The sequence below is a fragment of the Dysidea avara genome, chromosome 1, assembly GCF_963678975.1.
Source record: "Dysidea avara chromosome 1, odDysAvar1.4, whole genome shotgun sequence".
Lineage (NCBI taxonomy): Eukaryota > Metazoa > Porifera > Demospongiae > Dictyoceratida > Dysideidae > Dysidea > Dysidea avara.
Window position 1 is genome coordinate 57,790,499 of NC_089272.1, and position 24,402 is coordinate 57,814,900.

Here is a 24,402-nt window from a genome sequence, read left to right on the forward strand (position 1 = left end):
TGCAATGAATTCATTAGTCCATACAGTATACTCCAAACGTCAAAGCCTACAATTATTCCTTGAAGGATTGCTGTGTGCTGTAACAAAAATATATCTAAAAATGGGTGACTGCTTTATTAGAGTAATTCAAAATAATTTTGCTCATATCAGCATAGCAATTAGATCAAGGGGGGTCTGGGGATGCAAGCCCCAGGAGCTGCAGAATTTTTGCAATTTAAAGCTTGAAAATGCCTCAGAATTTAAAATTGATGCTAAATTTTAAAGTAAAAACTAGCTAGCAACTTGCAACTTTCCCCCCAAATTTCACAGGGAACCCATGCAGCATGGCCCCCTGTAGCTAGGATATACAGTGAATTCACACAGCTACAATAAAAAGCTACACAGCTACAAAAATACAGCCGATATACTACTATACTGGTTTGTATGAAGTGAACGGATCATCACGTAAATATACTGGTGGACAGTCACGAGATCAATCAGTATTCGAAAATGGCGCGATGTGGGTGAGACTGAGAGTTTGCTCAGTATCTCGACAGGACGAGTGGGTAGTTGAAGAGGAGTGATTTCTACTCAACATCTCATCCAGATGGCCACCATGTAATGTATGGGTGTACAGCTTCTTGCCGCGGAATGAGCCATCTGGTTTGTCACTGCCAGCCCTTCGCCCAGTAAAAGAGGCCAAGAGAGACAAGCCAAGGAATGCTAATGATTATTTTATGAAGATTGAGTTGTGATATAAGTGTGCTGGTTTAGAATCAAAGAAGGCGCCTGCCTTACACGTGATAAATGCCAACTGTCAGCACACGTGATACTGTTGTAGAACCCACAATCATTTCTGTACAAAATGATACGAATGCTATGCTGTACTGTAAGGTAATTGGAAGTACTATACGTGTATTTCTGTGCTTTAGTTAGGCTGAAATACTAGGTAACTACTCGTGTCATTCATTTTCAATAACATAAATTTTACGTAGCTACATGTAGATGTGATCGTCCTAAGATCGTATGAGAGTAATTTAGTTCGAGCTGGTCAGCTAGTTGGTTCAACTCCAGGTTATTGGTCCGGCTCAGGCCTGACCAACCGGACCGTCTCCTCCGGCCTTGATAATTCATTATTAAAGGAAGTGTATTAGTCCCTATGATGTATATAGCACTGCTAAGCATTTCTGCTTAAAAGTATCCTTGAAATGCTCTGTATAGTACTAAAATCCATGATAACTGTATTCACTGACTCTAATAGAGCATTTACCAAATTTGCAAAATTGTACATAAATTGAAAATGTTGAGTTCATTTGATATCTATTGTACATGTCAGATGTGGCCAATTCCACCCTGTCCAGTTCAAACTTTGCACAACAACTTGTGAGCTAATTTAGTTGCAAAAGCAGATATAATTAACATTTTTATTACTTTGGTAGCTATGACATTGCACAACACTGAGTTTTTAAAACATATAATAGTAATATTTTGTCAAACCATCAAAGGAACAACTTAGGGAAATTCAACAGTATAAGGGTTTCCTGTAAATGCAATTAGTGGGGAGATGAGCTGGTCTACACCCATAACAGATGCCTGTTTGTGTACAGTAGGGGGTAGCCTGAATAGGGAGAGCAGAAAGCCAGGAAACACACTAATAATTTGTAATTGTTTGGGCTTAATCAGCTTTGCTGTCTACCCTTTTCCCCCAAATAAAATAAAAGGAAGAAGCACAAGTTTTATGCAGTACAGAACTACAGGTTGTATCATCAAATTAATCCCTCTCAACCGAGCTGTCAACTTAGTGTGCACAGGATTCTACAGCCAACATTTCATCACAAGCCTTCAAAACTGAAACTGAAGATTTGGAGTTAAGATTATAGTATCAGAATTCGAAGAATCATTGGTTCATGTGGTTTGTTTAACACAAATAATTTGACGAAATTGTCACGTGAGTGCCAATGGCAGATCCCAAGTATTTCTATCCATCACTTCTCTGTGCACACGGTTTGAGCAAGGCAATCAAGACTTTTGGCTTTTATTTAATTAAATGCTGTTAGCTTGCTATTGTTTGTATTAATAATCCACACGTATAGACGCAAAGATATACCGGCCCAATGATTTACTGTACATTTTCAAAGCTGCATAGCACTGAGCTAAGCGTAAGATTGACTGATCATGATCACTATTGGACAATTTGGCCTTGAAATCCAATGAAATTTTCAAAGATACCTCTGGAAAGTCTAAATTTCACTGGTGGCCCCAATGAATTTTTATTTTCGTAGTCATGATCAGTTTTCATTGGACAAATCAGTAGCTATAAACTGAAAATTAATTTCATGGAGTATTCATTGGTAAAGTTTCAACGGGAGTTCATAGGTCTTTTCAGAGGAGTTTTCAAAATTGGGGTTTCATGAGAACTCTTCCAGTAGTGTAGTTTAGCAAATACGCGAACTGAAATTGACCTCTGATAGTGACCCCTCGCACGTGAGAGAGTATGGAAGCCATAAACTTAATTGCATAGCTGGTCAAATATCTATGGTCAAATCGACTTCAACCAGTAGTCGGCTACGCCAGACTATTCAACCAGTGGACATGCCAGGAGTTCTACCAGTTGTAGTTCTGCTTTTCCTTGGAGCTCTCGGCTCGTATGCCGTACACGACATACCTGACCGATACGACTTCGGTTTGAACCTGCAGTTCGATGGCCACCCCGAGGCTGCTACATTTAAGTTCTTCTATACTTATGACCGGGACAATCAGCTGTTGAGGATGGCGGTGAAGGTTCTGAGCCTGGGATGGGTGGGAATTGGCTTCTCCCGTAACGCAATGATGCCAGATACAGACATGGCTATTGGATGGGTAAACAATTCTGGAGTTGGTTACCTACAAGTGAGTTAGGAGTGTTAAGTGTTCATGTGTACCTCTCGCAGATAGCTGTGAAAGTAGTGTAGAATATTCCCACCCTCGAGTTGATGTCGACCTCACTGATACGACTGATGTGGCCCATGGGGTAGCTAGTCCGCGGCTAAAATTGCATATCTCTAATGGGATAGCCGGCAGTACCTCACAAATAGCTACTTTTATTCGTAGTGTTTTTGTAGTAGTTTTGTGCGCCTGTGTCTCAGTTGTACTGCTGCTGTTAGTTAGGGTTTCCAACTCGAAATAAGAAGGTGTTTAGGTACTTTAGTTTGTAGTTCTGGAGATTTTATGAAAAGAGCTGAGCATCATCACAACAGTAGCAAGTTGACAAACATTTAATACTCATGTTATGTGCACAAGTATTGTAATTATGAACATTAAATTACAGTAAGTTGTGGTGTAACAGCAATCTCAAGGTGCAGCCAATAATATTTTGCTGCGGAAATCCTATATGAGGGATGTACATAAAATTATTATGCTGATATCAAATGCTGCAAACAATCCAATAACGAATTAACACTTGTTTACTTTATCTTAAAGGTAGATCTGTTTGAAAATCTCCAGAAACAACAAAATGAATCACCTTCCTATTTTGAGTGGAAACCCTATGTTAGTTTGCCCTTTCGGGGAACATGCTTCCATGCCCAGCCTTTTGTGCATCATCCCTTGCATGTGGTTTGACAAAAAGATAGTAATAATAATGATGACGTTCAAGTGCAAGTCATTAATTAAGTACCGTAAACGTGAAAAATGTTTGCAATAGTGATGCACCGATAAGAGATTTTGCCGATTATCTGATTAGCCGATATTGAAAATCATATATGGCCGATACCGATAACCAATCCGATGTTTATGTTTACCAAAATTTCACACATATTTTGTAAAATTGTCACTTTCAAACTTCATTTTTGTCTTATTTTTATGAAAACAATACCATCAGGGTCAGTAAGATTAATCGGCTAAATAATCTGCTAATAATTACCAATACCGATATTGCTGAAATTTGGCCGATAAACTGATTTCCGATTATTTTACTGATTAATCGGTGCATCACTAGTTTGCAATTGTATTTTCATGGATCATGCTTTTTCCACTAACTATATATTATGGCTATCTTATTTGGTCTCGACGAAAAATTTGCTTCGAGGACAGCTAAAAACTGCGAAAATTACATCCCTTAAAAATTTGTATAGATATTATTATAATTATACACTATGTACCCAGGATTGCGTACCACCAGTTTTTAAAGGAACAATCCTCGTTAACATTTTTTCTTTGTAGTCTACCATGCAAGTGTTGTAATAGGCGGCACAGTACTGGCTCTACAGCATCACATCTGCTACCCTCTACAGTTTAAATGGCTATAGAAGACAAATCCTGATTGGCTAAGTATCTAAGCTGGTAAATCGGCATGAGTTGAATGGTACAACAGTGGTATCAGCTTCATGGGTGTTTCATGTCACTCAGAAGGTATTTGGGGTTCTCAGCTTATGTTAAATGGCGATGCTGTTGGTTGACTGGATACAGATGGACGGTTTAAGATAGGCATGATGATTGTAGCATGGTTTTCTGAGTCGTTACATGATGAAATATGGTGGCAAATTTACAAAATTTGGGACTTGTAAAATCACTTTCACATGTACAATGCTCATGCTGTATTTCAAGCATTTTTCTGGTAATTCAGTCTATTTAGAGGTGTATTAGCATATCCTTTTATTGCCTACTAAACGTTGAAGAGGTTAAATCCTTTGTATTATTAAAACACCAGTTTTACAGGAAACGTTTACTATAACTAACAAAAGATCATATATTGAAGTACAACACAGATTGGTGTGTTGATAAGTGTTAACAAAGTCAGTACGCAATCCCAGGTTCGTAGTATATAATATCTACGATGTATGGTACATAGTAGTTATACTGTTGACTACCTTATTAATATTTAAAAATATATAATATTATATAGTCGGTATGCATTCACCTGAGCATTCACCTGAGCCCGCCAAATATAGTACTAAATATCAAAGAGTTGAACATGTGTTCACCCCAAATGGTTTTGTACTGGAACAAGCATATTTTCATGTTGTAAACATATTTGTTTGCCTGAAACATCTATACTAAATGTGTGGGATATTTTTAAAGCCTCACAACTCACTTGTTCTTGCCCATATCAAAGTGCTTTTTTGATAAACTGTTCCAGCATTTAATTGGCTTCACAGATGTTTGGGCAGCTGGCCCATGTAGCAAGAGTTATTAACAAGAAACGAGGGCTTGGGTGAATGCGAACAGACTATAGTTATACATTCATAATAGGTGTCTTCAAGGATTTGAAAGCTTGAATTGACTTTTGGCATAAATAATTATTACTGATGTCACTCATGGTGTTTAAATCATTGAAGATACCTATTGCTAGTGCCTAAGTGTTTTAGACAAGGCATAGAAATAGTGAGTTGGAATCGAGATTTTCTATCGTAATCAGTGAGCAAAAAATGAGGGCATGGCAAGCTATGGAGCATTGTAGAGGTTTAATTTGTAAAGTTGCTAAAATTTGTATTTGAGGCTTTAGAGATACATGAGAATGGCAGCAAATGTGAGTCTAGTTCTATATATGTAATCAAGATGATGGTGAAGGCTTTAGCTAACCAACTACCATGATCCCTGCTAACAGAGTAGCTGTCTGCCTGAATACAATTTCTTTGTCAGTATAATCACATCATTTTGCTTTGTGTTTAGCTACATGTGTTGAATAGATTTTCGCTACTTTTGGTCTCATTGTGATTGTAAACAAGATTGCAGGTATCTTACTAATAAACGATTACTCAGAGTGAAACCATAGTACAAGATTTGACAACTTCTCAGCAGGATGTGCTATGTCATTGTGGTTGATTAGACATTTTAAGTAACAGAATTCATATTTTGTGGACTGCCCAACAATACAATCCTACATGTTTTGACCTCATGATCTCATACCAATCTGACATACTGTATGTGTTGTACCAGTATGTAAAGTTTGTAAAGTTACTTGACAATGTAATGCGTTAGCATATTACTCTATACTTCTGCAACAACGTAATACGTTACAGTTACTTATTGCTCCAAATGAATATTAATAATGCATTTAAAGTACTTTTGTTGTAGCCAACTACAGTGTAGTCTTGTGCTTAGACCTCATCCACTGTGTTGAGTTGGGTCTGGTGACAAATGCTAGTTTTGGGCCCTATGCCATTTTTCTTTTCTTACCAATCAGACACTTTACTTCAGCTACAATGCGATTTGATAGGCTAGAACGACCATCCTGAACCATGGATAGCTACATATGCATAAACAATATGGTGGCGGGACTAAAAACCTTAAAGTCTTACATAAATCACCCTAACCCTGGAGTTGAACATTATCAAATTATTTTCTTAGCGAGAAGTATTTTGACTGGAACTGAAGTCCTCAATGCTGCATTGTTTATTTCCATTTAATAATGTAAGCCTCTATTACAGAATATTCTACATGTTTTGTGTGACTTGAATTGGTCAAAATAATTACATGTAGCTACACCTATAGGTAAAGAGTTCCACAATTTCATTGCTGGGTATAGAAATTAAATTTTTTGCGGCTTAAAGATAAGATTTTTAGTTTTGGGGGATGGCCAGCCAAGAGATTTCAGTAAACTATAGTGTTGTTTATCAAAAACTAATCTGCATAGCAGCTCTGCTCTGGAGCATTTTAATTCCGTGAATGTCCTGAGTAGCATGAGGAGCCCATATTGTGGAAACATATTCTATTATAGGTCACATAGATGTTACGTAGCAATATGGTTCAATTGATATGCTTGAGCAGGGTATCAAGTTATGATGACATAACAATGCTAGTATTGTAGACAGTATTTATTATATTTTTTCCAAGTTAGTTTAGGATCTATTACTACTCCTACTATATCTTCATGACTTTTCATGGACGACTCAAACCTACATAGTAGCAGCAGAAATAAAATTAATTAGATGCTCAGAGATACACATGTATGCAGTATGTAACTGTAATATGTTTATAAAGTGCTGAGGTGGTAGCTATGTGTAGGTTTTCACCAGTATTGCTAAACAGCAATTACAGTAACAATTTCACCTTATGTGTTAATTGTCAAGAACTCTGCACAGTGAACAATGGTCCACTCTTCAAAACTTATTGCAGTTCTGAATCTGTTAAAATGTTTATTATTATAGAGCTGCAGTGACCAGCACTGAAGGTCTTACAGTTTGATCAACACACAAAATGACATACTGTTTACTGTGCTGGCAGCCTTCATACAATCATACGTGATGCAATGTTTTACACATGTATCTACTCTTAGTACTCTACAGTCTAGAATACATCTATAGCATGTTTGCATTATATTTGTAGGACCGATATGCCTACCGACGTGGTCTACCCCGTCTAGATGCTCAACAAGATTTCATACTGTACAATGCTACTGAAACAGATGGCTATACTATTATTGAGATGGCCCGACCGCTGGAAACATGTGATACGCAAGATGATATCACTATTAATGTAGTAAGTAATATACATTGATACTAAATGTATATGTACAGTGTATGTGTAGCATATGTAGTGTGTGCGTACGTGTGTATGGTGTGAGGCAGCATAGCCAAGTGGCTATAGAATTGATGTTGTAATCGAAATGTTCCAGGCTTGATGCCACGTTACTGTTGTTGTTTCCTTGAGCAAGAAACTTCCCTCACATTTGTCAACTGGGGAAGTAACATTGAGGGGAACCTGGTAAACAAATGTCTTATCTTTGTCTTGCTTAGCACTGTTGAGTTGTGGAACTTTGGGTTCCACAGCCATTCTTTGTGAGACTCCTGGAGGGTTCTATTCATGGCCCAGGAAGATTTGTCTGCACAAGACTCAAATGCAGGCTTGTTTTTGGGACAGTGGTTTGCATGGCTGCCGTCAGCTTTGCTTTTTTTGTTTGTGTGTGCATGTGTAGTGCAGTGTGTGCATGTGTAGTGCAGTGTGTGCATGTGTGTGCTTGTGAGTGTGTGTGTATGTGTGTGCATGCATGCATGCCTGTGCCTTTGTTGCCAAATTCTAATGGTAGGCCTGGTAACAGACCTCTAACATGTTGGTGGTATAACTAATACATCACCCTTGGCCCTGACTGTATGGAGGTAAGTCAGTGTTCCCTTGCTTTGGATGTACACAGTTCTCCAACAATGGGACTTACATCATACGTACACATTGGACATTGCAGGAGGGGGTGAACTTAGGAAACTCAGGTTCCGTTTGTAGCCTATCCTCCTTCCTTGGAAGTGTTCCCTCACTCACTTGCCCTAAATATCTGCTTGTAATTAGGTTGCTAGCATCCCTTTGGGTGGATCTCTGCATAGGAAGTCAAGAATGTGTGCGTGTGTGTGTGTGTGCGCGTGTGTGTGCGTGTGTGTGAGGCAGTGAGTGTATACATGTATACATGTACATGTATGCATGCGTACCTTGAATGTGTAACACACACACATCACATAGTGGGATATGGTATGTGTGTTATCATCTGTGTTGACATAAACCTGTTACTGACACACCCATACTGTACTTCTCTCTCACACACAGGGTGATACCATGTACCTGTTGTTTGCCTACAATGATAATGATCCGTCTGGTGAGGATGATATTCTAGTTCATCAGTTCCGTCAGTCCATGATCATCAACTTGTTTGGAAATATTGTGGAGCCTCCTCCACCAGCAAATGTGTCCTTCCTTGATCTCCTTAATGAAAATGTGTGTATAATGTATAGCATTGAAAATGTGCATTATGTAGCTTAAGGAAAATGACTGGTGTCTTACAAATTTGCCAGGTATTCCATTACCTGAGTATAAAATACATTTGATAACACTGGCTAATCACCAGAGGTCACAAATAGCAAAATATTCAATCATATTGTATCCACTGTAAGACACTACTAAATAGGAATTTGAACCCTGGAATATTAGGACATTTTGATAATGATGGTTGTCCTGAATGTATTGATATTATGCAAGTTCTGTTGTATTTTGTTATAGGTTACCATTCCTAGTGATGATACTACCTACTGGTGTAAAACGTTTCGACTGCCTGATACAATTATCAATACTACACACTACGTTACTGCTGTAAGTATCCTTCCTGAGCCATTTGGTAGATAGGGTAGGGAAGGAGGGGTGGCCAATTAGTGTTGATATACTCAAAATATTGCAATCATATATTGTGGTGTTCTTAAAGCTGATCCTGGGTAGGTAAATTGAGACCGCTTAGGTTAAAGGTGGTTTACTTACGTACATATTGTACTAGTTGATGATTCTTGTTCATTGTGTAATAGTACAGTGTGTGCAAATCTGCAATGCAAGACTTAGTAAAACTCAATAACAAGTTACAAACAGGAACTAAATATGTGACCAACCTGCAAAAATAGGGCATGTGGACACATAAAATTTGTCGTGTGTTTCAAACTTTCATGACTCATAACTTTTTATGTCACCCATACAATTTTCATCCTTATTGAATTTTAAATTTCCTAATGCAAATAGTTAGTATAAGGGAAAATTAGGAATTTCAAGTCTGCCGGATTAGGGATCATAGTAAAAGGTAGGGAAACAAGGGAGGTTGCCTACACCTGCAAATATACTAGTAGACTTTAATCCCTAATTCAGTCTATACCCGTGACTGAATTAGGGATTAATGTCCACTAGTATATCTGCAGGAGTAGGTGAGACCTCCCTTGTTTCCCTACTATTTACTATGATGCTTAATCAAACCTATAATTAAAATCCTTTATACTGTATAGAGGGAAACATTGGTGGGGGTAAACTTTAGTGGATAGCTATCTAAATTGCATTTGAACTTTGGCGTATTCAAGTACTTTAAAGTTCAGTGGCGTAGGAAGATATTCAACTTATGGGTGCCCAGTGGTAAAGCTGAAGACAAAAAAAAAGACTCTAGCTGATAACAATGGCTGCATATTGTATTGCTGATAATCAATTTATAACTACATAGTTGACTACTGACTGAATGAATACTGTGACTGCTCTATTAGAGTATCTCGATCATTTCAGTAATATATGGTACAGTGTGCTGACACCGTTATAGTTACGCCACTGGAATATTTATGGGTGCCCAAGCACCCATGGCACCCATACTTCCTACACCCCTGAAGTTAGGCAATCTCAGGCACTACAAGTAATTGGTGAGTTAAACTTTGGCGGATTTGTAGCAAATTGCCGAATTTGCCAAAGTTTTCCTCTACCAAAGTTTTCCTCCATACGGTACTTGTTTGTTACCTTTTTGTAACATTATTATGACTGGTGAACACATGCATACCACATCAAAAGAAATGTTTTCGTCTGAATGCACACCCCAGCTATAAATTACTGCCTCGAAAGTGAAGTGGCCATTATGCTTCACTTTCAGCTATGTTCAGCCCATTACACAGTGCTACAAATGAAGGAGAAGCCCCTCTACAATCAATCCAGTCACCACGATAAATGCAGACAATTTGCATGCTTCAACTATCAATTACCAGCTGACTTGGAAGTGGCTATTATTAATTTGTTTTCAGCTATGTTCAGCCTGATTCTCAGCATTACGAACAAAGAACAGTAGGAGAAGTTCCTCTGCAGTCACCATGGAAAATACGAATGATTTCCATTTGCAAATGTAGGGAAGCCATTGCATTACTGTGAATTGACACCTTGAGCTATCAGCAAAAAGAAAGGGGACAAAGGTAAGTCCATGATGCGTGTATTGTAGTACATACTGCAGCATACCAAAAGGCACATCTTGGGATGTAGTGACATCAGTCAAACAGTGAAAAAATCAAACCCGTAGCCTTAGCCAGTGTTGAGTTACACTTGTCTAAAGGAAGTCGTTAGTCAGTTAGTAGAAAATTCCACTAAATAAAAAAATTTAAAAAAAATTGTAGCATCTTTGAAAGTGCTTCATGATCAGGTAATATTGAAGACACTTTTGGGCTTGGTTATACCTAATCAATACTGCCAAGGTGCCATGAAGGTAGTGTGAGGCTTGTTTTAGGGTGATATTTTTGGTGAGAGAAGCCCAAACCTTCATGATCCATAATATACAGTATTACTGTACTGTGTGATTCCAGTACTAAGATACTATTGATTGTGCCCACATGCCCTATTTTCACAGGCCCAGTCACATATTACTTCGCTTGACGCATTGTACTACATACATGTATTATTATGCAATTGATTAACACAGTTACATTATCAACTTCACAAAGTCAAGTAATTTAAAATCCTAACTGTTATATTAGAGTACTTATTAACTCTGTGTACATATACATATGTTATATTAGAGTTTATGAATGGGAAACATTTCAGCCACTTTTTAAACCAGGCGTGCGCCCACAGCCGGCCAAAGGCCGGCTGTGGGCGCGCGCCTGGTTTACTGTAATTGTTTCCGTAAAAGTGTGTGTGTGTACCTATCTACATATCTACCTATCTACCTATCTACTTATATGTTTGTCTGTACATACCCACGTGAGCAAAATCATTAAATAATGGTAAAAGCAGCTTTTACGTAAGAAGTAAAAGTGAAATGAAGTCCATATCAAACTTCTGCACAGGTGAACTTTGCTCTGAGGTGGTTTCTTTTTGGCGGACTGAAATATGGGTGTGGCGACTTTCCTCAGACTACCTTCCCCTTGAGGTTTTCAGGCGCCTAACAACTGAAAAACAACGGTGCAGGCCTCGTACACTACCAGGAATAGCCTATTGCTTCGAGTTGGAAGGGGGCGTATCCCTTACGTATGCGAATGAAAATGAAGAGCAGCTTTGAGGCTTTGTTGAGAGAATTTGTGGGAAAAAACACGTTAGTCACACTATAAAACAGTTTAGAAGATACTTCTGTGCGTAATATGTTGGTAAAAGCGGTTTGTTTACCAAACGGTTCCTTAGCAGTGCATAGCAACGTAATTGAACGAATTACGAATATTTCATGAATTACGAAATACGAGAATTAGCTAATAATATTATTGCACAACCCAAAACTAACCCTATTGTAAAAATATTAATAGTAATACATAGTTGGTTAATTCATAGTAGCATATACTGTCTATAGTTAATTCCAGATTAGTTAGCTAGCTGCATGGCACCTGGTTTTTAGAAGTAGCACAACATCAACTTGTTTATATAGCAGTAAACCGTCTGTTTTCATACTGCAGAAGAAAGTGATTGTATTCTTTGTGTCTAATCCATACAGTTTGAACCAGTGATAACATCTGAGACCACTGCCCATGTCCACCACATGTTGGCCTACAAGTGTACTGATCTGACTGATATTGTTGGTGCTAACAATGCTGATGGACCATGCCATTCTGTGCAAGAGGAAGCTAGAGATTGCCAGGGTAACTTGTTGATTGCTGCGTGGGCTGTTGGTGCTGGGGTATGTGTGTATATGAATGTAAATATGCCACATACTGTACATTATTATGTGTATTTGTAGTGTACGTACTCAACTTGTACATACACCACGAATTAAAGTTCAAAAAATTAATATGAATTACAACTCATTATGAATCACAACAGTTTAAAAACATACATTTTACCATGCCCCATTCTACTGCTACAGTGTATTGTTATTATGTAGTTAAATATTGGTTGAAAGTTCTGGAATCACAGAGTAGTTAACAACGTACTTATCACAACGCAGAATGTTTAGTCTTTGATTCAGGTGTTGGAAGTATATTAATACTAATAAGTGAATACATTTACTTTTCCTGACATGACAGATTAATATTCTAGTAACAATCCCTTGGTCTGAACAAGAACTCATAAATGCCGCAAGGCACTTATTGCACCTTTCAGCGCTTATGAGCTCTTGGTCTCACCAATGTTGCTGCACTATTACCATGTAATAAAGTATCTACATGTGTCTGTACCACTTTCAAAGAATAATTGAAGATGCAACACCCTACATAAGACCTCTTATGCAGAATCAAAATTATGAAAGGTATTGAAAAATCAATATGTTCTATGTTTTGTACCTGGTCTGCCCCATTTCTTTTGGTCACCCTTGAATCTCAAAGAGTTTGTTCCAGTCCTTGTTCAGAAAAGCTGCATTGCCAAAACGTGAACATATATATATTATTTACTTGCAATAATATGGTAACTCTGGTTCCTTGTAATTGCTTATTGAGGAGTGGTGTAAACTTTGTAGATAACCGTAAAGCAGCTGAACACACTTATAATGTAACTATGCATGTTCAGTACCATAACACACAGTAAACACCCACTATAACTGCATTAATAACAATACAGTGAAGGTTTGTATGAGTTCCTAACTTCAATAGCTTGGCCTAGAAACCCCATGACATGACCACCTCCACCATTTCAGGTGAACCTTCAGATGACTTCAGCCAGCAATCCCTAGATAAAACAAAGCTCAAGATTCTGTACTATATATAAACTACGGTACTGCCTAAGTCAATGTCACACTCACTCACACACGCAACTTTGCTCAAGATTTTAAAAATCGCTAATTGAGGGGTGTGGCAATTGGTTCATTCGTGAGACAACGTGGCAGCTGTTTCGTTCATGAAAATTGCAAGCAAAACAGTTGCCACACCCCTTAATTAGTGATTTTTAAAATCTCAAGCAAAGTTGCGTGTGCGAGCGAGTGCAACATTGCGCTTGGGCAGTACCGTACATGTTGTAAACTACTTTAATTACTGAACTAAAATTTCTAGTACTTTCACTTTAATTTTCACAGTTGCAATGACTGATTGCTCAGCAATACCACATGATGGGCATTAATTACAGTTGCTATTTAAAGTCATAGTGTTTTCATAGATTGCATTAGTATCTACTTCCAGACACGTTATAGTCATTGTTATATTTCATGGTTGTACACTTTCGTGGCAATGCCAAATCTGATCATTGTGATATCCATTTGTAAAGTTCATAGGCATTTCATAGAAGTCAAGAAGTGATGAAATTGTAGCTAGTATTGATCATTTCATAGGGTTTTCATGACCATGTAAAATAGAAAAAATAATTGAATGGGTGCAAAGAAATCCATGCCGCCACTTTTCATAGGGAACTTGCAGAGTCACTGCATTACTGTTGTCACCCATGTGTGTAAATCCATAGACATTTCATAGAGTATGTGATAACATTCATGGGAATTTCCCAACACTATGTATGTACCGTGAATGGATCAAGACACACGGTAGTGTGTTGTGCGGCCAAGAAAGCCGGCGGCCACACCATGAGTATATTAACAGGAAGAAGAAAACAGCCTATTCATGCATGCATAGTTCCATGGCCCCTTCTCCAAAGCACACTATTTTTGCATTATAGCTGTCCCCAGGTAGGATACGCCACACAGCAAATTTGATTAAATTTGCAACAGCCATTAGCGAGATATCGTTGTTCAAAATTTCATTTCAATTTCTTCATTTTTTCTTCTTCTACGGGGGGCTTCGATTTCTTTTCACACACTTTGCAAAAATTGCTACAAAATGCAAAAATGTAACTAGATTGCCTTGATTTTTGGCACAAATGAAGAGCATGTAACGGTGGATTCATGCGCCAAGTTTGTTGTGAATCTGAAGAATTTTCAAGGAGTTATGAGCATTTATTCATGTAAAAAAAGTGAAACTTCTATCACAGCTGCAGGGTAAATCGAGTATAGAAATAACTTGAAAATTAGTGTGTAGATAGGCTGATCATTGCAGCAGTGCCTTTTGATAGTTTGAATAACAATAGAGCTACAGTGACAAAGTTATAAAGCAAAAACCAAGCAAGTCGGATTGAGATACTCTAATAGAGCAGTCACCATGGGGTAAAAAAGGTGTGCAAAAAAAAACAACAACTCACCAGAGTTTGAACCAGGGACCTCCATACCTAACACCTGCATCCTTAACCACTGAACCACTGCTACCTTGGCTGATCACCTCACTTAATTTCTGCTTTATAATTGAATTTTTTTTAGTTGAAATCTGCTTATATTCAAACGTTTGTAATTTCATAGATCTACCAATATAAGTACTAGATTGTTCTAGAATATTCTATGTATGTTCTATTAGAAGTCCTCAAAAAATGTGCACTCTGTTAGAGTATTACAATAATATTATCAAATATTGAATTAAATCATGCAATGAAATACATTTATAAGTCTGTCTTCAATAATCATCATTGTATCTACATAGAAAAGAAGAAATGTGAGTAAAAACAAACCTCGAAATCAGCCATAGGCTGGTTTTGGGGCCTTATAAAGTACAAAAAGAAGTGAAATCCACACAAAAACAGTCAAGCTGTGAAAAAGTGGTGCGAGCTTAAAAGCCTGGGTGAAAAAAGTTGTGAAATCAAAGGTGGTGGCCAAGAAATGGCTGCAATGATGTTAATGCTCAAAAATTTTAATAATGGCTGTGTGCATTGTTAAAAGTTATTAACATTAACATCATTGCAGCCATTTCTTGGCCGCCACCTTTGATTTCACAACTTTTTTCACTCAAGCTTTTAAGGCCGCACCACTTTTTCACAGCTTGGCTGTTTTTGTATGGTATTCTAGTTACATATATATAACCTTGTGTTACCACGTATACAACCAATTCCTTTCAGCCATAATATTATGGTATGCACCAAACAAAACGTATACGTATGCTGTTGTACATTTTGCGTACTATTGCTGTTGCAACTCAGTGGTGGATATTGACGTGTGTGATGTTGTGTAATATGATGTAACAGCAGCATGCATGCAGATGAGTAGGTTGGGCTTATAAAACGTAGTGTCTACATTAAATAAATGCCAAGGTTTTGGCATGCTTATGCATTGTATATCTTTGTGAAAAAAGAGTATATGACCCTGGTATATATTAAGGCTGAAACGAATAGTACGAATATTCGTTATTCGTTCGTTAAGAAATATTCATATTCGTTAAGAAATATTCGTTATTCGTTAAATATTCGTTAATCGGATAATGTACACATTTAACCTTGAAAACATTTTGACAACTGAAAACTGTCATTTTAAAATATAATTTTTCATCTTAATAATACATGTAAAGGACTTTTCTTTTTTAACATTTAAAGTTTTAGTAGTAATCAAAGTGATTTTGTCCCTTTCAAGCACCTAATTATATAGAAAATTCTTAAAGAATAATACGTTAATTCGTTCGTTAATTTGAAGAATATTCGAATACCTAAAATTTAATATTCGTTTCACCCCTAGTATATATGTATAAATGCATACATGTATTGCATATACATCTAAAAAAATTGATTTGACCATTGTAAGGATCAAATATAATAATTGTTTATTATGCACTGTAGAAATTTGTCTATCCTGGAAATGTGGCCTATCCTATTGGAGGAGAACGAGGGGACACATATTTGCTAATAGAGATACACTACGACAACCCTGATAATTTGGAAGGTCTGTATAAAATAGTGGGATATTTAACTGAATATATATAATTATGTAATTTTAGTATAGAGTATACTTAGAGATGGCGAATACATGGTAACATGTAGTTTGTATTAGGGCTGAGCGATATTATTGTTTTAGCAATATATCGCGATATTTTTAAAGTATTGATATCGCGATATTTTATTATTAACTATTGTGTTACCATGCCTGTACATTAAAAATCCATTTACTAGGCTAAGAATCTTTGTAAGTCATAACCTGGTTACCCTTGCAGAGAGGTGTGAACACCACAACATAACCACAAAGCATGTGTTCTAATAACTGTTACTGTAAACAAGGATGATAGTGGCTAGTTTGATGTTACCTTTAAAGACTTCCTAGCAATACACCATGTAGCTCCAGCTATGATTGACTTATTTGTAAGTATCGTGAACTATTCAGTATCGTGAATAGTGGCGTTAGTATCGACCGTGATACTAAAATGGCAGTATCGCTCAGCTATACATGTGACCATGCCTGTGATAATAGGGCATGTGGGCACATGATTTTTGCCTACTTTTTCCCAGTTTCACCACTCATAACTTTTTGTACCATTATGCTATGGCATTGCAATTCTCAGCTCTTAGTAAGCATTTAATTGGCGGCATGATGCAAGTTACAGAATGGAAATATACGTTTCCAGTACTGAGATATGATCTGTAGAGTGATGAAGTGTAGTTTGTGCCCACATGCCCTGTTTTCGCAAGCCCGGTCACATATGTGGCTTGTGAATATGACACTATATACGTAGCATCATGGCTCCTCAATTATTCAACTTTTCATTACTTGATTATCTGAATGCTTGAAGTAACTGGTTTATTCTATAAGAGTAATTTGTTGACAGGCGTACATTCTATTAAGTTCCAGTCGGCAACATAATGGGTAACCAAAACATCAGGCATTGCATCAAGCATAATAGGTAGGAATGATTTTCAAAATTTAAATAAAATAATATTATGTAGTGCACATGTTAAAAGGTCAGCCAACAATGAACACAGTACATACAGTTACGTAAGTTATCTGTTTGTTTGCTTGTACTCATATATCAAGATACTCTAATAGAGCAGTCACTTACTACAATAAACAGAGAAGGAGCTGTATTAAGTGTATGCCTTGTTGAAGTGTTGAACAAAGCACTGTAGATACATACTTTCCCATGTCTAGTAACACTCTACAATATTTACACCATGCATTCTATATATAGCCAAATTGATTGGGAATAATTGCAGACACATTCTGTAGCTGTGTGACAGACACAACAATAGCTGACTGAAGTTAAGTGACTGCTTTGCTTCTGTAATCAGGGGTGGATCCAGGGGCTGGCAAGGGGAAGGGTACAAACAGGCCAGGAGAGGGGTACAAACAGGCCAATTGTAGATGGTTGGAGAGAGCCAGATTCTCTGTTCAGTGCTGCATTTTTGAAGTAGCAAATGATCACCTCTTACTAGTGTCTCACTATTGTTTTTACCATTTTGGCCTTTCAGATGGTTGTGAAGTCATTAAAAGCTCTTTAAAGGCTCTGAATGTCTTATACAACAGCAATGCGATAATTATTTTTAGAGGCGCTTAGTACGCACGAAGGTGCTGGGTAACAATTTCAGAGCTACGTATTTTGACTTTGGTTCGCTTTGATTTCAAGTGAATTTCTAATAAAAGCTAGTAAAATGTGCATATTGTCTTGAGTTTATAAACTGATCTTGGCCTGACAAAGTTTATTAGCTAGCTATTTTAATCAGAAGTATGGCTGACTCCTCCACAAGGTGAGGGGGGGGGGGGGGGGTGCATTTTCCCCCAATACCCCATCCTGGATCTGCCATTGGTAATTATGCTGCTATTTGGGGATAGCACATATGTGTAATTATTATAATTATTATAAAATAGTTACATGGGCACAATGTGGAGTCCATGACCTTTATAACCCAAAAGGCCAAAATCTGTAGCGCACGAGGGAAGTGAGGGCGCTACTAAGGACCTGAAGGTTTATAAATTTCATGGACTCCACATTGTACCTGTGTAACTGCTTTAGACTCTATTTTACATTACATTCAGATTACTTACCTCATCCACGACTGTTTCTGCTGTAGACTCTGCAAAAGTGGCTAGTTTTCTTGCGATAATACTAGTGCCATGGTAACTATGCATGTTCACATGACAAACTCGTTGTATCACTACACATGAAAAATGCATACTGATTAGATTTTTAGCATATGTTATATTGTGCCTGAAGGTGTGGAGTATATTAAAAAACAAGGTGGAGCATCTGAAATTTATTACCCACCCAAAACAGCCTAAATAGAGTCTAAGATATATTTTATAGTTATATGTACTACGCTTACGAGGGATATGACTAAATATACGCATAATTCATGAAAGTGCGTAGCACTCGAGTGAGAGTGTATATATTTAGTTATATCCCGAGTAATCGTGTTATAACTGTATATTCTGCATCCCAGTAGATGGAACGATTATACTGTAGTTAGCAATTTATAGTGAAACAGCACCTGTTGAAGATTGAAATCAGTAGAAATCCTTGACATTTTAGACAGGATTTTGCAGAATGTACCATAACATGGTAAGCGTAGCCCCAAAGTGTGGTATATACTGCAGTTTGCTGTGGTATATCTGTTATATACCACAGTGCAGGGCTTTTGATCTCAACCACTATACAGTGGAACCTCTCTATTCCAGACAATTTGGGACCAAACATAGTTGTCCTTATTGTAGAGGATCATAGAGGTTTCCTTAATTCAGAGGTTTTCTTTTTTTGCTATTATACATCATTGTAGTACTTCTTAAAGCATACACAATAGTTCAGTATAACAATTATTTTGTTCACACACTATACAGACAGTTATCCATTGCAGATAAGAGTATTTCATACAAGTGATATCACACACCAGTGAGAGAAGTTAACCAATACATAAGCATGTGGAATAGCTAGCTAATATTGTCTCACAAAGAATCATTCAATGTTGAAAAGCATACACCCTAGTTCAATATAGTCACACACTAGAAAAAGTCATCCAATGTGGATTGCTTTGTGCTTTGTAGTACAGAGCAGTGGAGGCATACAACTTCATTACTGAGCTTAGATGTTTCTATAGCCATGTCTGGATGACCTTTTCTCTCCAAGAAGAAAGCAACATCTTCTAATGCTTGAACTGCTTCTGGATAGGTTTTCACCTTAGAAACTATTTCTATGTCACCTGTATCATCTTCATCGATATTGTCATCATTGTCATCATTCGAGACTGGTTGTTCACTTCCATCATCATTGATCCTAGCGAAGAATTCTGTTTCCCATGTTTTACCAAATATGTCATTACAGACTGGGATCTCATTATCAGCATTAATAAACTCGTCAACTGAATAATGCTCCTGGGTGGGGTTGACCTGCTCTATTAAGCTCTGTAAATCTGTCACATCAACACTGTTATCTAAATCCTCAAATGGGTCTTCATCACTGTTGCTGCCACTAGTGACCACATCAAACTGTTTTGTTGAAATACTTGCTTTGCGGAAGCATTTCTTGACAGTATCTGATGACACCATTTGCCATGCTTGAGCAATCCACCTGATGGACCTAAGAATGTTTACTGATTGTACAACATCATAAGCCGAGGAACATTCCTCAACTTGGGAAAGTACATAGCGTAACAAAAGCTTATGATAATATACTTTGAAAATTTTGATAATGCCAAGATCAAGAGGTTGAAGAACTGCTGTTGTATTTGCAGGTAGAAATGCTATCTTGATGTTGCTGTATTTGCTAACTAAATCCTCAGGATGGCAACCAGCATTATCCATAAACAAATTATCGAACGAGATTTTTGCTTCAAGCTGTTATTTTAACTTTTTGAGAACAGTGTGCATAATCTCTCTGCTCATCCATGTGTTGTTTTGATTAAAGTAAGTTACTGGTAAGTGTACTTTGATAATGTGTTTAAAGCATCGAGGGTTTGCTGATTTCCAGACCACGATAGGCTTTTTTTATCACCAGCAGCATTCACAAATAAAGCCACAGTTACTCTTAGCTTACTTTTCTTCCCTCCATGACAAGCTTTTCCTTTCTCAGCTAGTCCTTTTTCAGGCAAGGCTCTCCAAAAGCACCCTGTTTCATCAATATTCCAAATGTTTTGGGCTGTGTATCCCTCTAATATTTCGGGCAACCGTTCTTTCCATGACTCAACTGTTTTGCCTGACACTTCCCCTGATTCACCGCAAATAACCATCTTCTTGATGTTATGTTTGGCTTTCCACTTTTCCAACCAACCATAAGATACTTTGAAGTCATTAATGTTAAGATGCTCTGCTATTAGTTTAGCTTTCTCTATTAGTGTAGGACCATCAGGATAAATATTCTTTCGTACTGCAACTAAGTACCATTCATACAGTGCATCAATGACCTTTGAAAAAGGAGATTTCCTACTTCACTGCACAGAATGGCAGGCATTAGCAGATACATTACATTCATATTGCTGAATAATTGATGCATTTTCTTTCAAAATGCTGTACACTTGCATTTTACCACAATCACAACTTCAGCCAAACTTCTTGCGTTGCTTCTTGTTCTTTTCAGCTTCCTTAACTAATTCATATCTGGTCTTCAATGTTAATTCTTTCTGTCCTTATTAGCGTGTTCCATAGCAACCTTCAGTGACAGCTATTGGCACACATGATTGAACTATCCAATCCTGTGGGTGACGAGTCTGGCTCCTGGAACAGGATGGCTAGGGTTGAAGGCAGTGATTGTTATGAATTTGGTTCATTTAGTAGAGGATACCACACTTACAAAGACGTTTGGATCCTTAGAATTGGTGAAGTGTTATTATTGAAACGGGAGCTTGAAAACAAAGTGGACAAGAATGCAGTTGCTGTGACCATCGGTAGTGGGGAAGTTGGAGGACACGTTCCCTACAATTTAGCTCTGCCTTTGTCACAGTTCCTTCAAAGAGAATTTAACAAAGGCACATGTGAAGTTACAGGTGACAAGCTTAACCGAGGAGCTGGATATGGTATTGAGATGCCTTGCGTATATCGTTTATATGGTCCACAGCCTTTCATCGCTTGCTTGAAAACACGTGTAAAGAACTTACAGAATAAATCACTCGTAACATTGTAATGTAGCTAGTTATGTGTCCATTCTTAGAGGTGCATTTATGCACTGTGAGAATCTATGAGAAGTGCACGTGATTGTCCGCAACACGGAATAGAGAGGTTCCGCTTTCAGAGGTTTTGTAGTGTACAAATAGTATGGGAATATTTAGGACCAATGAAAATTGTCCGCATTACTGAGGTTTCTGCGATTCAGGGAGTCCGTTAAGAGAGGTTCCACTGTATATATGTATATATATATATATATATGTGTGACCAGATTTTACAAAACCGATCCAAATCGGACATCAGGCAAAATCAAACTAACACCACCAGTGGATAGCTACACTATCGTACTACTAGTTTTGACCCTCAGTACTACTCAAACTACTCGAGGCTGGTTTTAACAGACGTCTTTTCTGGGTGGTGTGGAGTGCTCAAATGGCGGTTTCAGGCCTTGTGAAGGACCTGGCTTGGAAAGAATCAGTGGTTTACTGGTGGACAGCCTTATAATGTTGGCCAGACGTTTTCTCTGTTGATTTTGCTACATATCAGCCACTAAGGAGCCAGCACAGCCCTGTAATCTTGTGTCTGGACTCCAATCGTGGCCTGCCTCCATTTTGAGGTCTATCTCTTGTCCACCCCGCCACCCCCCACCCTCCACCCCTTTGTGAGCACTCGTGATACTACTTCGCTCGTCCAACTGCTCAGATTTTCTATCTTATTTGGTGGGAAACTCTACAAGCAGCTACAAGTACTGGAAGTGGCCTGAAAGGTAACAGATTGATGCATCTTTTATGTAAATTTCATATGCGTGCTTGCTATTTTTGGAGACTTATGCTGGCTTCAATTCTTTAAAACCGTTTATCTCGAAACTTCTAATGTGCGATTTGGATCGTTTTTCCAAAATCCAATCACATATATATATATATATATATATATATATTTTGTTCTATTCTTCCCATTGGTGAGGTAAGTGCATAGTCTAAGAATTCCCTCCTAAAATGAATGGTACCAGCCCACTTGCTGCCATTAAGATGGCACCAAAGCAGTAACACACATTCTTGACAACAATCTGCTGTGTCTCAACATGGTCTCCATTTTAAGACATACTGAAAGCTAGTACTTAATTGTGCATGCAAACAAACTACACACAGAGGAATCTATCATTCGTAGGGAGTATAAAGCGTAGAGCTGCTCTCAAAGCAAGAAATTGGTGGTACTTAGTGGACCACACAAGACGTGTTATCTCTCGATAACCTCGAGTTTTAGCTCCAGCACTTCACATGATGAAAGCATACTATTACAAGAATAATTCTACGTATCAATAAGTGGAAGCGATGTACAAGTCGAAATATATGGCATTTATAAGCAGATGAGAGCCTTGTTTCACCGTTCGCACCAAGCAAAGAAGCCGTAAAATTGATATATGATATACTGATATGTAGAATTATTCAGACACTATTGCTTATCATTCGTACAAAGTTTCGTTGTTGTTCAACCCGTATCTACAAAGAAAAGACCATGTTTGTAACAGGTTGTAAGGTGAGTCGAAACAAATAATAATTATTAGTGGCGCTTGTTTTCACATTGTCCAGGTTGTTAATTTTATTGTTGTCAACATTATGAAGTTTTTGATACAAGTATGAGTATGAATGATGATAATAATGCTTAACAACATATGTACATTTTTAGGCAGAGTTGACAATTCTGGTTTAAGATTCTCACTGACACAAACACCAAGGGAATTCAATGCTGGAGTAACTGGAATTGGATCTATCATCAACTCCAACCTGTTTATACCCCCTAATGCTGGCATATTCGATGTTTTTGGCTACTGTCCATCAACTTGTACTAGGGAAGTGAGTAGACATAATATTCTTATTGGTATTATTTTTACCAAATGATTAGTTTGTAGCTAGGGACCACCGGTTATGCCTTTTATTTTACCTATTGTGCTATGCTTGCAGCAGCAGTGCTAAAATTTTTTGCCTATGCCCAAAATTATACTCAACATTTATGCCTCGGTTCCTAATAATTTTATTGGCAAATAGTAAGTGGCTGAAGCTTGTCAAAATGCATGTCACAGAAAAGTTTGACATACTCTAATAGAACAGTCAGCTAACTGATTGTTCTATTAGAGTTAGCAACCATTCTGTTGGAATATTATCTGTGATATGTACTTGACAAGCAAGAATTATAGTATATTTTGGCTATTATGCTAGCATTATGCTCAATGCTTCAGGAACCTAATATGTTTATAATGATGTCAGCATAATCTGCAGGTGCCCTGTTTGTAGCGTGCATACTGTATATAGAAATTAGGTTAGGTAATCCAAAGGCTGTGGTACATGTTGCTGTCAGACCTTCAGTGCTGGTCACTGTAAAGTGTTAATAACAATAACAATATATGTACATATCTACTGTATTTACTCGATTTGTACCACACCCTCGAATAGTACCACATCATGGTACTATTCGAAGGTCTTTATCCTTGTTTCTGAAAATGATTTTAAATTGTACCACACCCTCCAATAGTACCGCACTATTTTTAATACTTTTGTAATACTCTTTACTAGTGCTCTCATACCTTTAGTATTAATGTCCATCTTGATTTAAGAAAGGTATTGTCCAGTTAAAACTTAAACAGGTGTCACACAGTCAAAATTCTGGATATTGGTTAGTAAATTGACTACGTACGTAGCATGAGGTATGACATATACTCATACAAGAACTTGAGTGAAAGAAAAGTCTTGTATAGAAGAAGTAAGTAGCAACGTGTTGCCATTTTAAAAATAAAATTATAATGTAGAATAGCTATAGTAGTGGCAGGTTTACAATATTAGCAGTGCACCCTTGAATAATACTGCAGTGTGGCACTATTTGAAGGCTTTTACCCTTATTTTGGGTGGGGCAAAAAAAAAAGTACCTCTGAGCCACAAATCGAATAACTACAGTAT

The 24,402-nt window shown here is 37.5% G+C and overlaps 1 protein-coding gene across 1 annotated transcript in view; it reads left to right on the plus strand.

Annotated features, from left to right (window-relative positions):
* Window positions 1–2,484: 2,484 nt before the first annotated feature.
* The window catches only part of LOC136237752 (DBH-like monooxygenase protein 1), a 38,742-nt gene continuing 16,824 nt past the window's right edge, over window positions 2,485–24,402 (plus strand). The window contains exons 1-7 of the mRNA XM_066027965.1: window positions 2,485–2,868; window positions 7,285–7,437; window positions 8,491–8,658; window positions 8,941–9,030; window positions 12,140–12,322; window positions 16,213–16,315; window positions 23,138–23,304. Coding sequence (XP_065884037.1) covers window positions 2,515–2,868; window positions 7,285–7,437; window positions 8,491–8,658; window positions 8,941–9,030; window positions 12,140–12,322; window positions 16,213–16,315; window positions 23,138–23,304 — 1,218 coding nt within the window. The 5' untranslated portion in view covers window positions 2,485–2,514. The remainder of the gene's footprint in view (window positions 2,869–7,284; window positions 7,438–8,490; window positions 8,659–8,940; window positions 9,031–12,139; window positions 12,323–16,212; window positions 16,316–23,137; window positions 23,305–24,402) is intronic.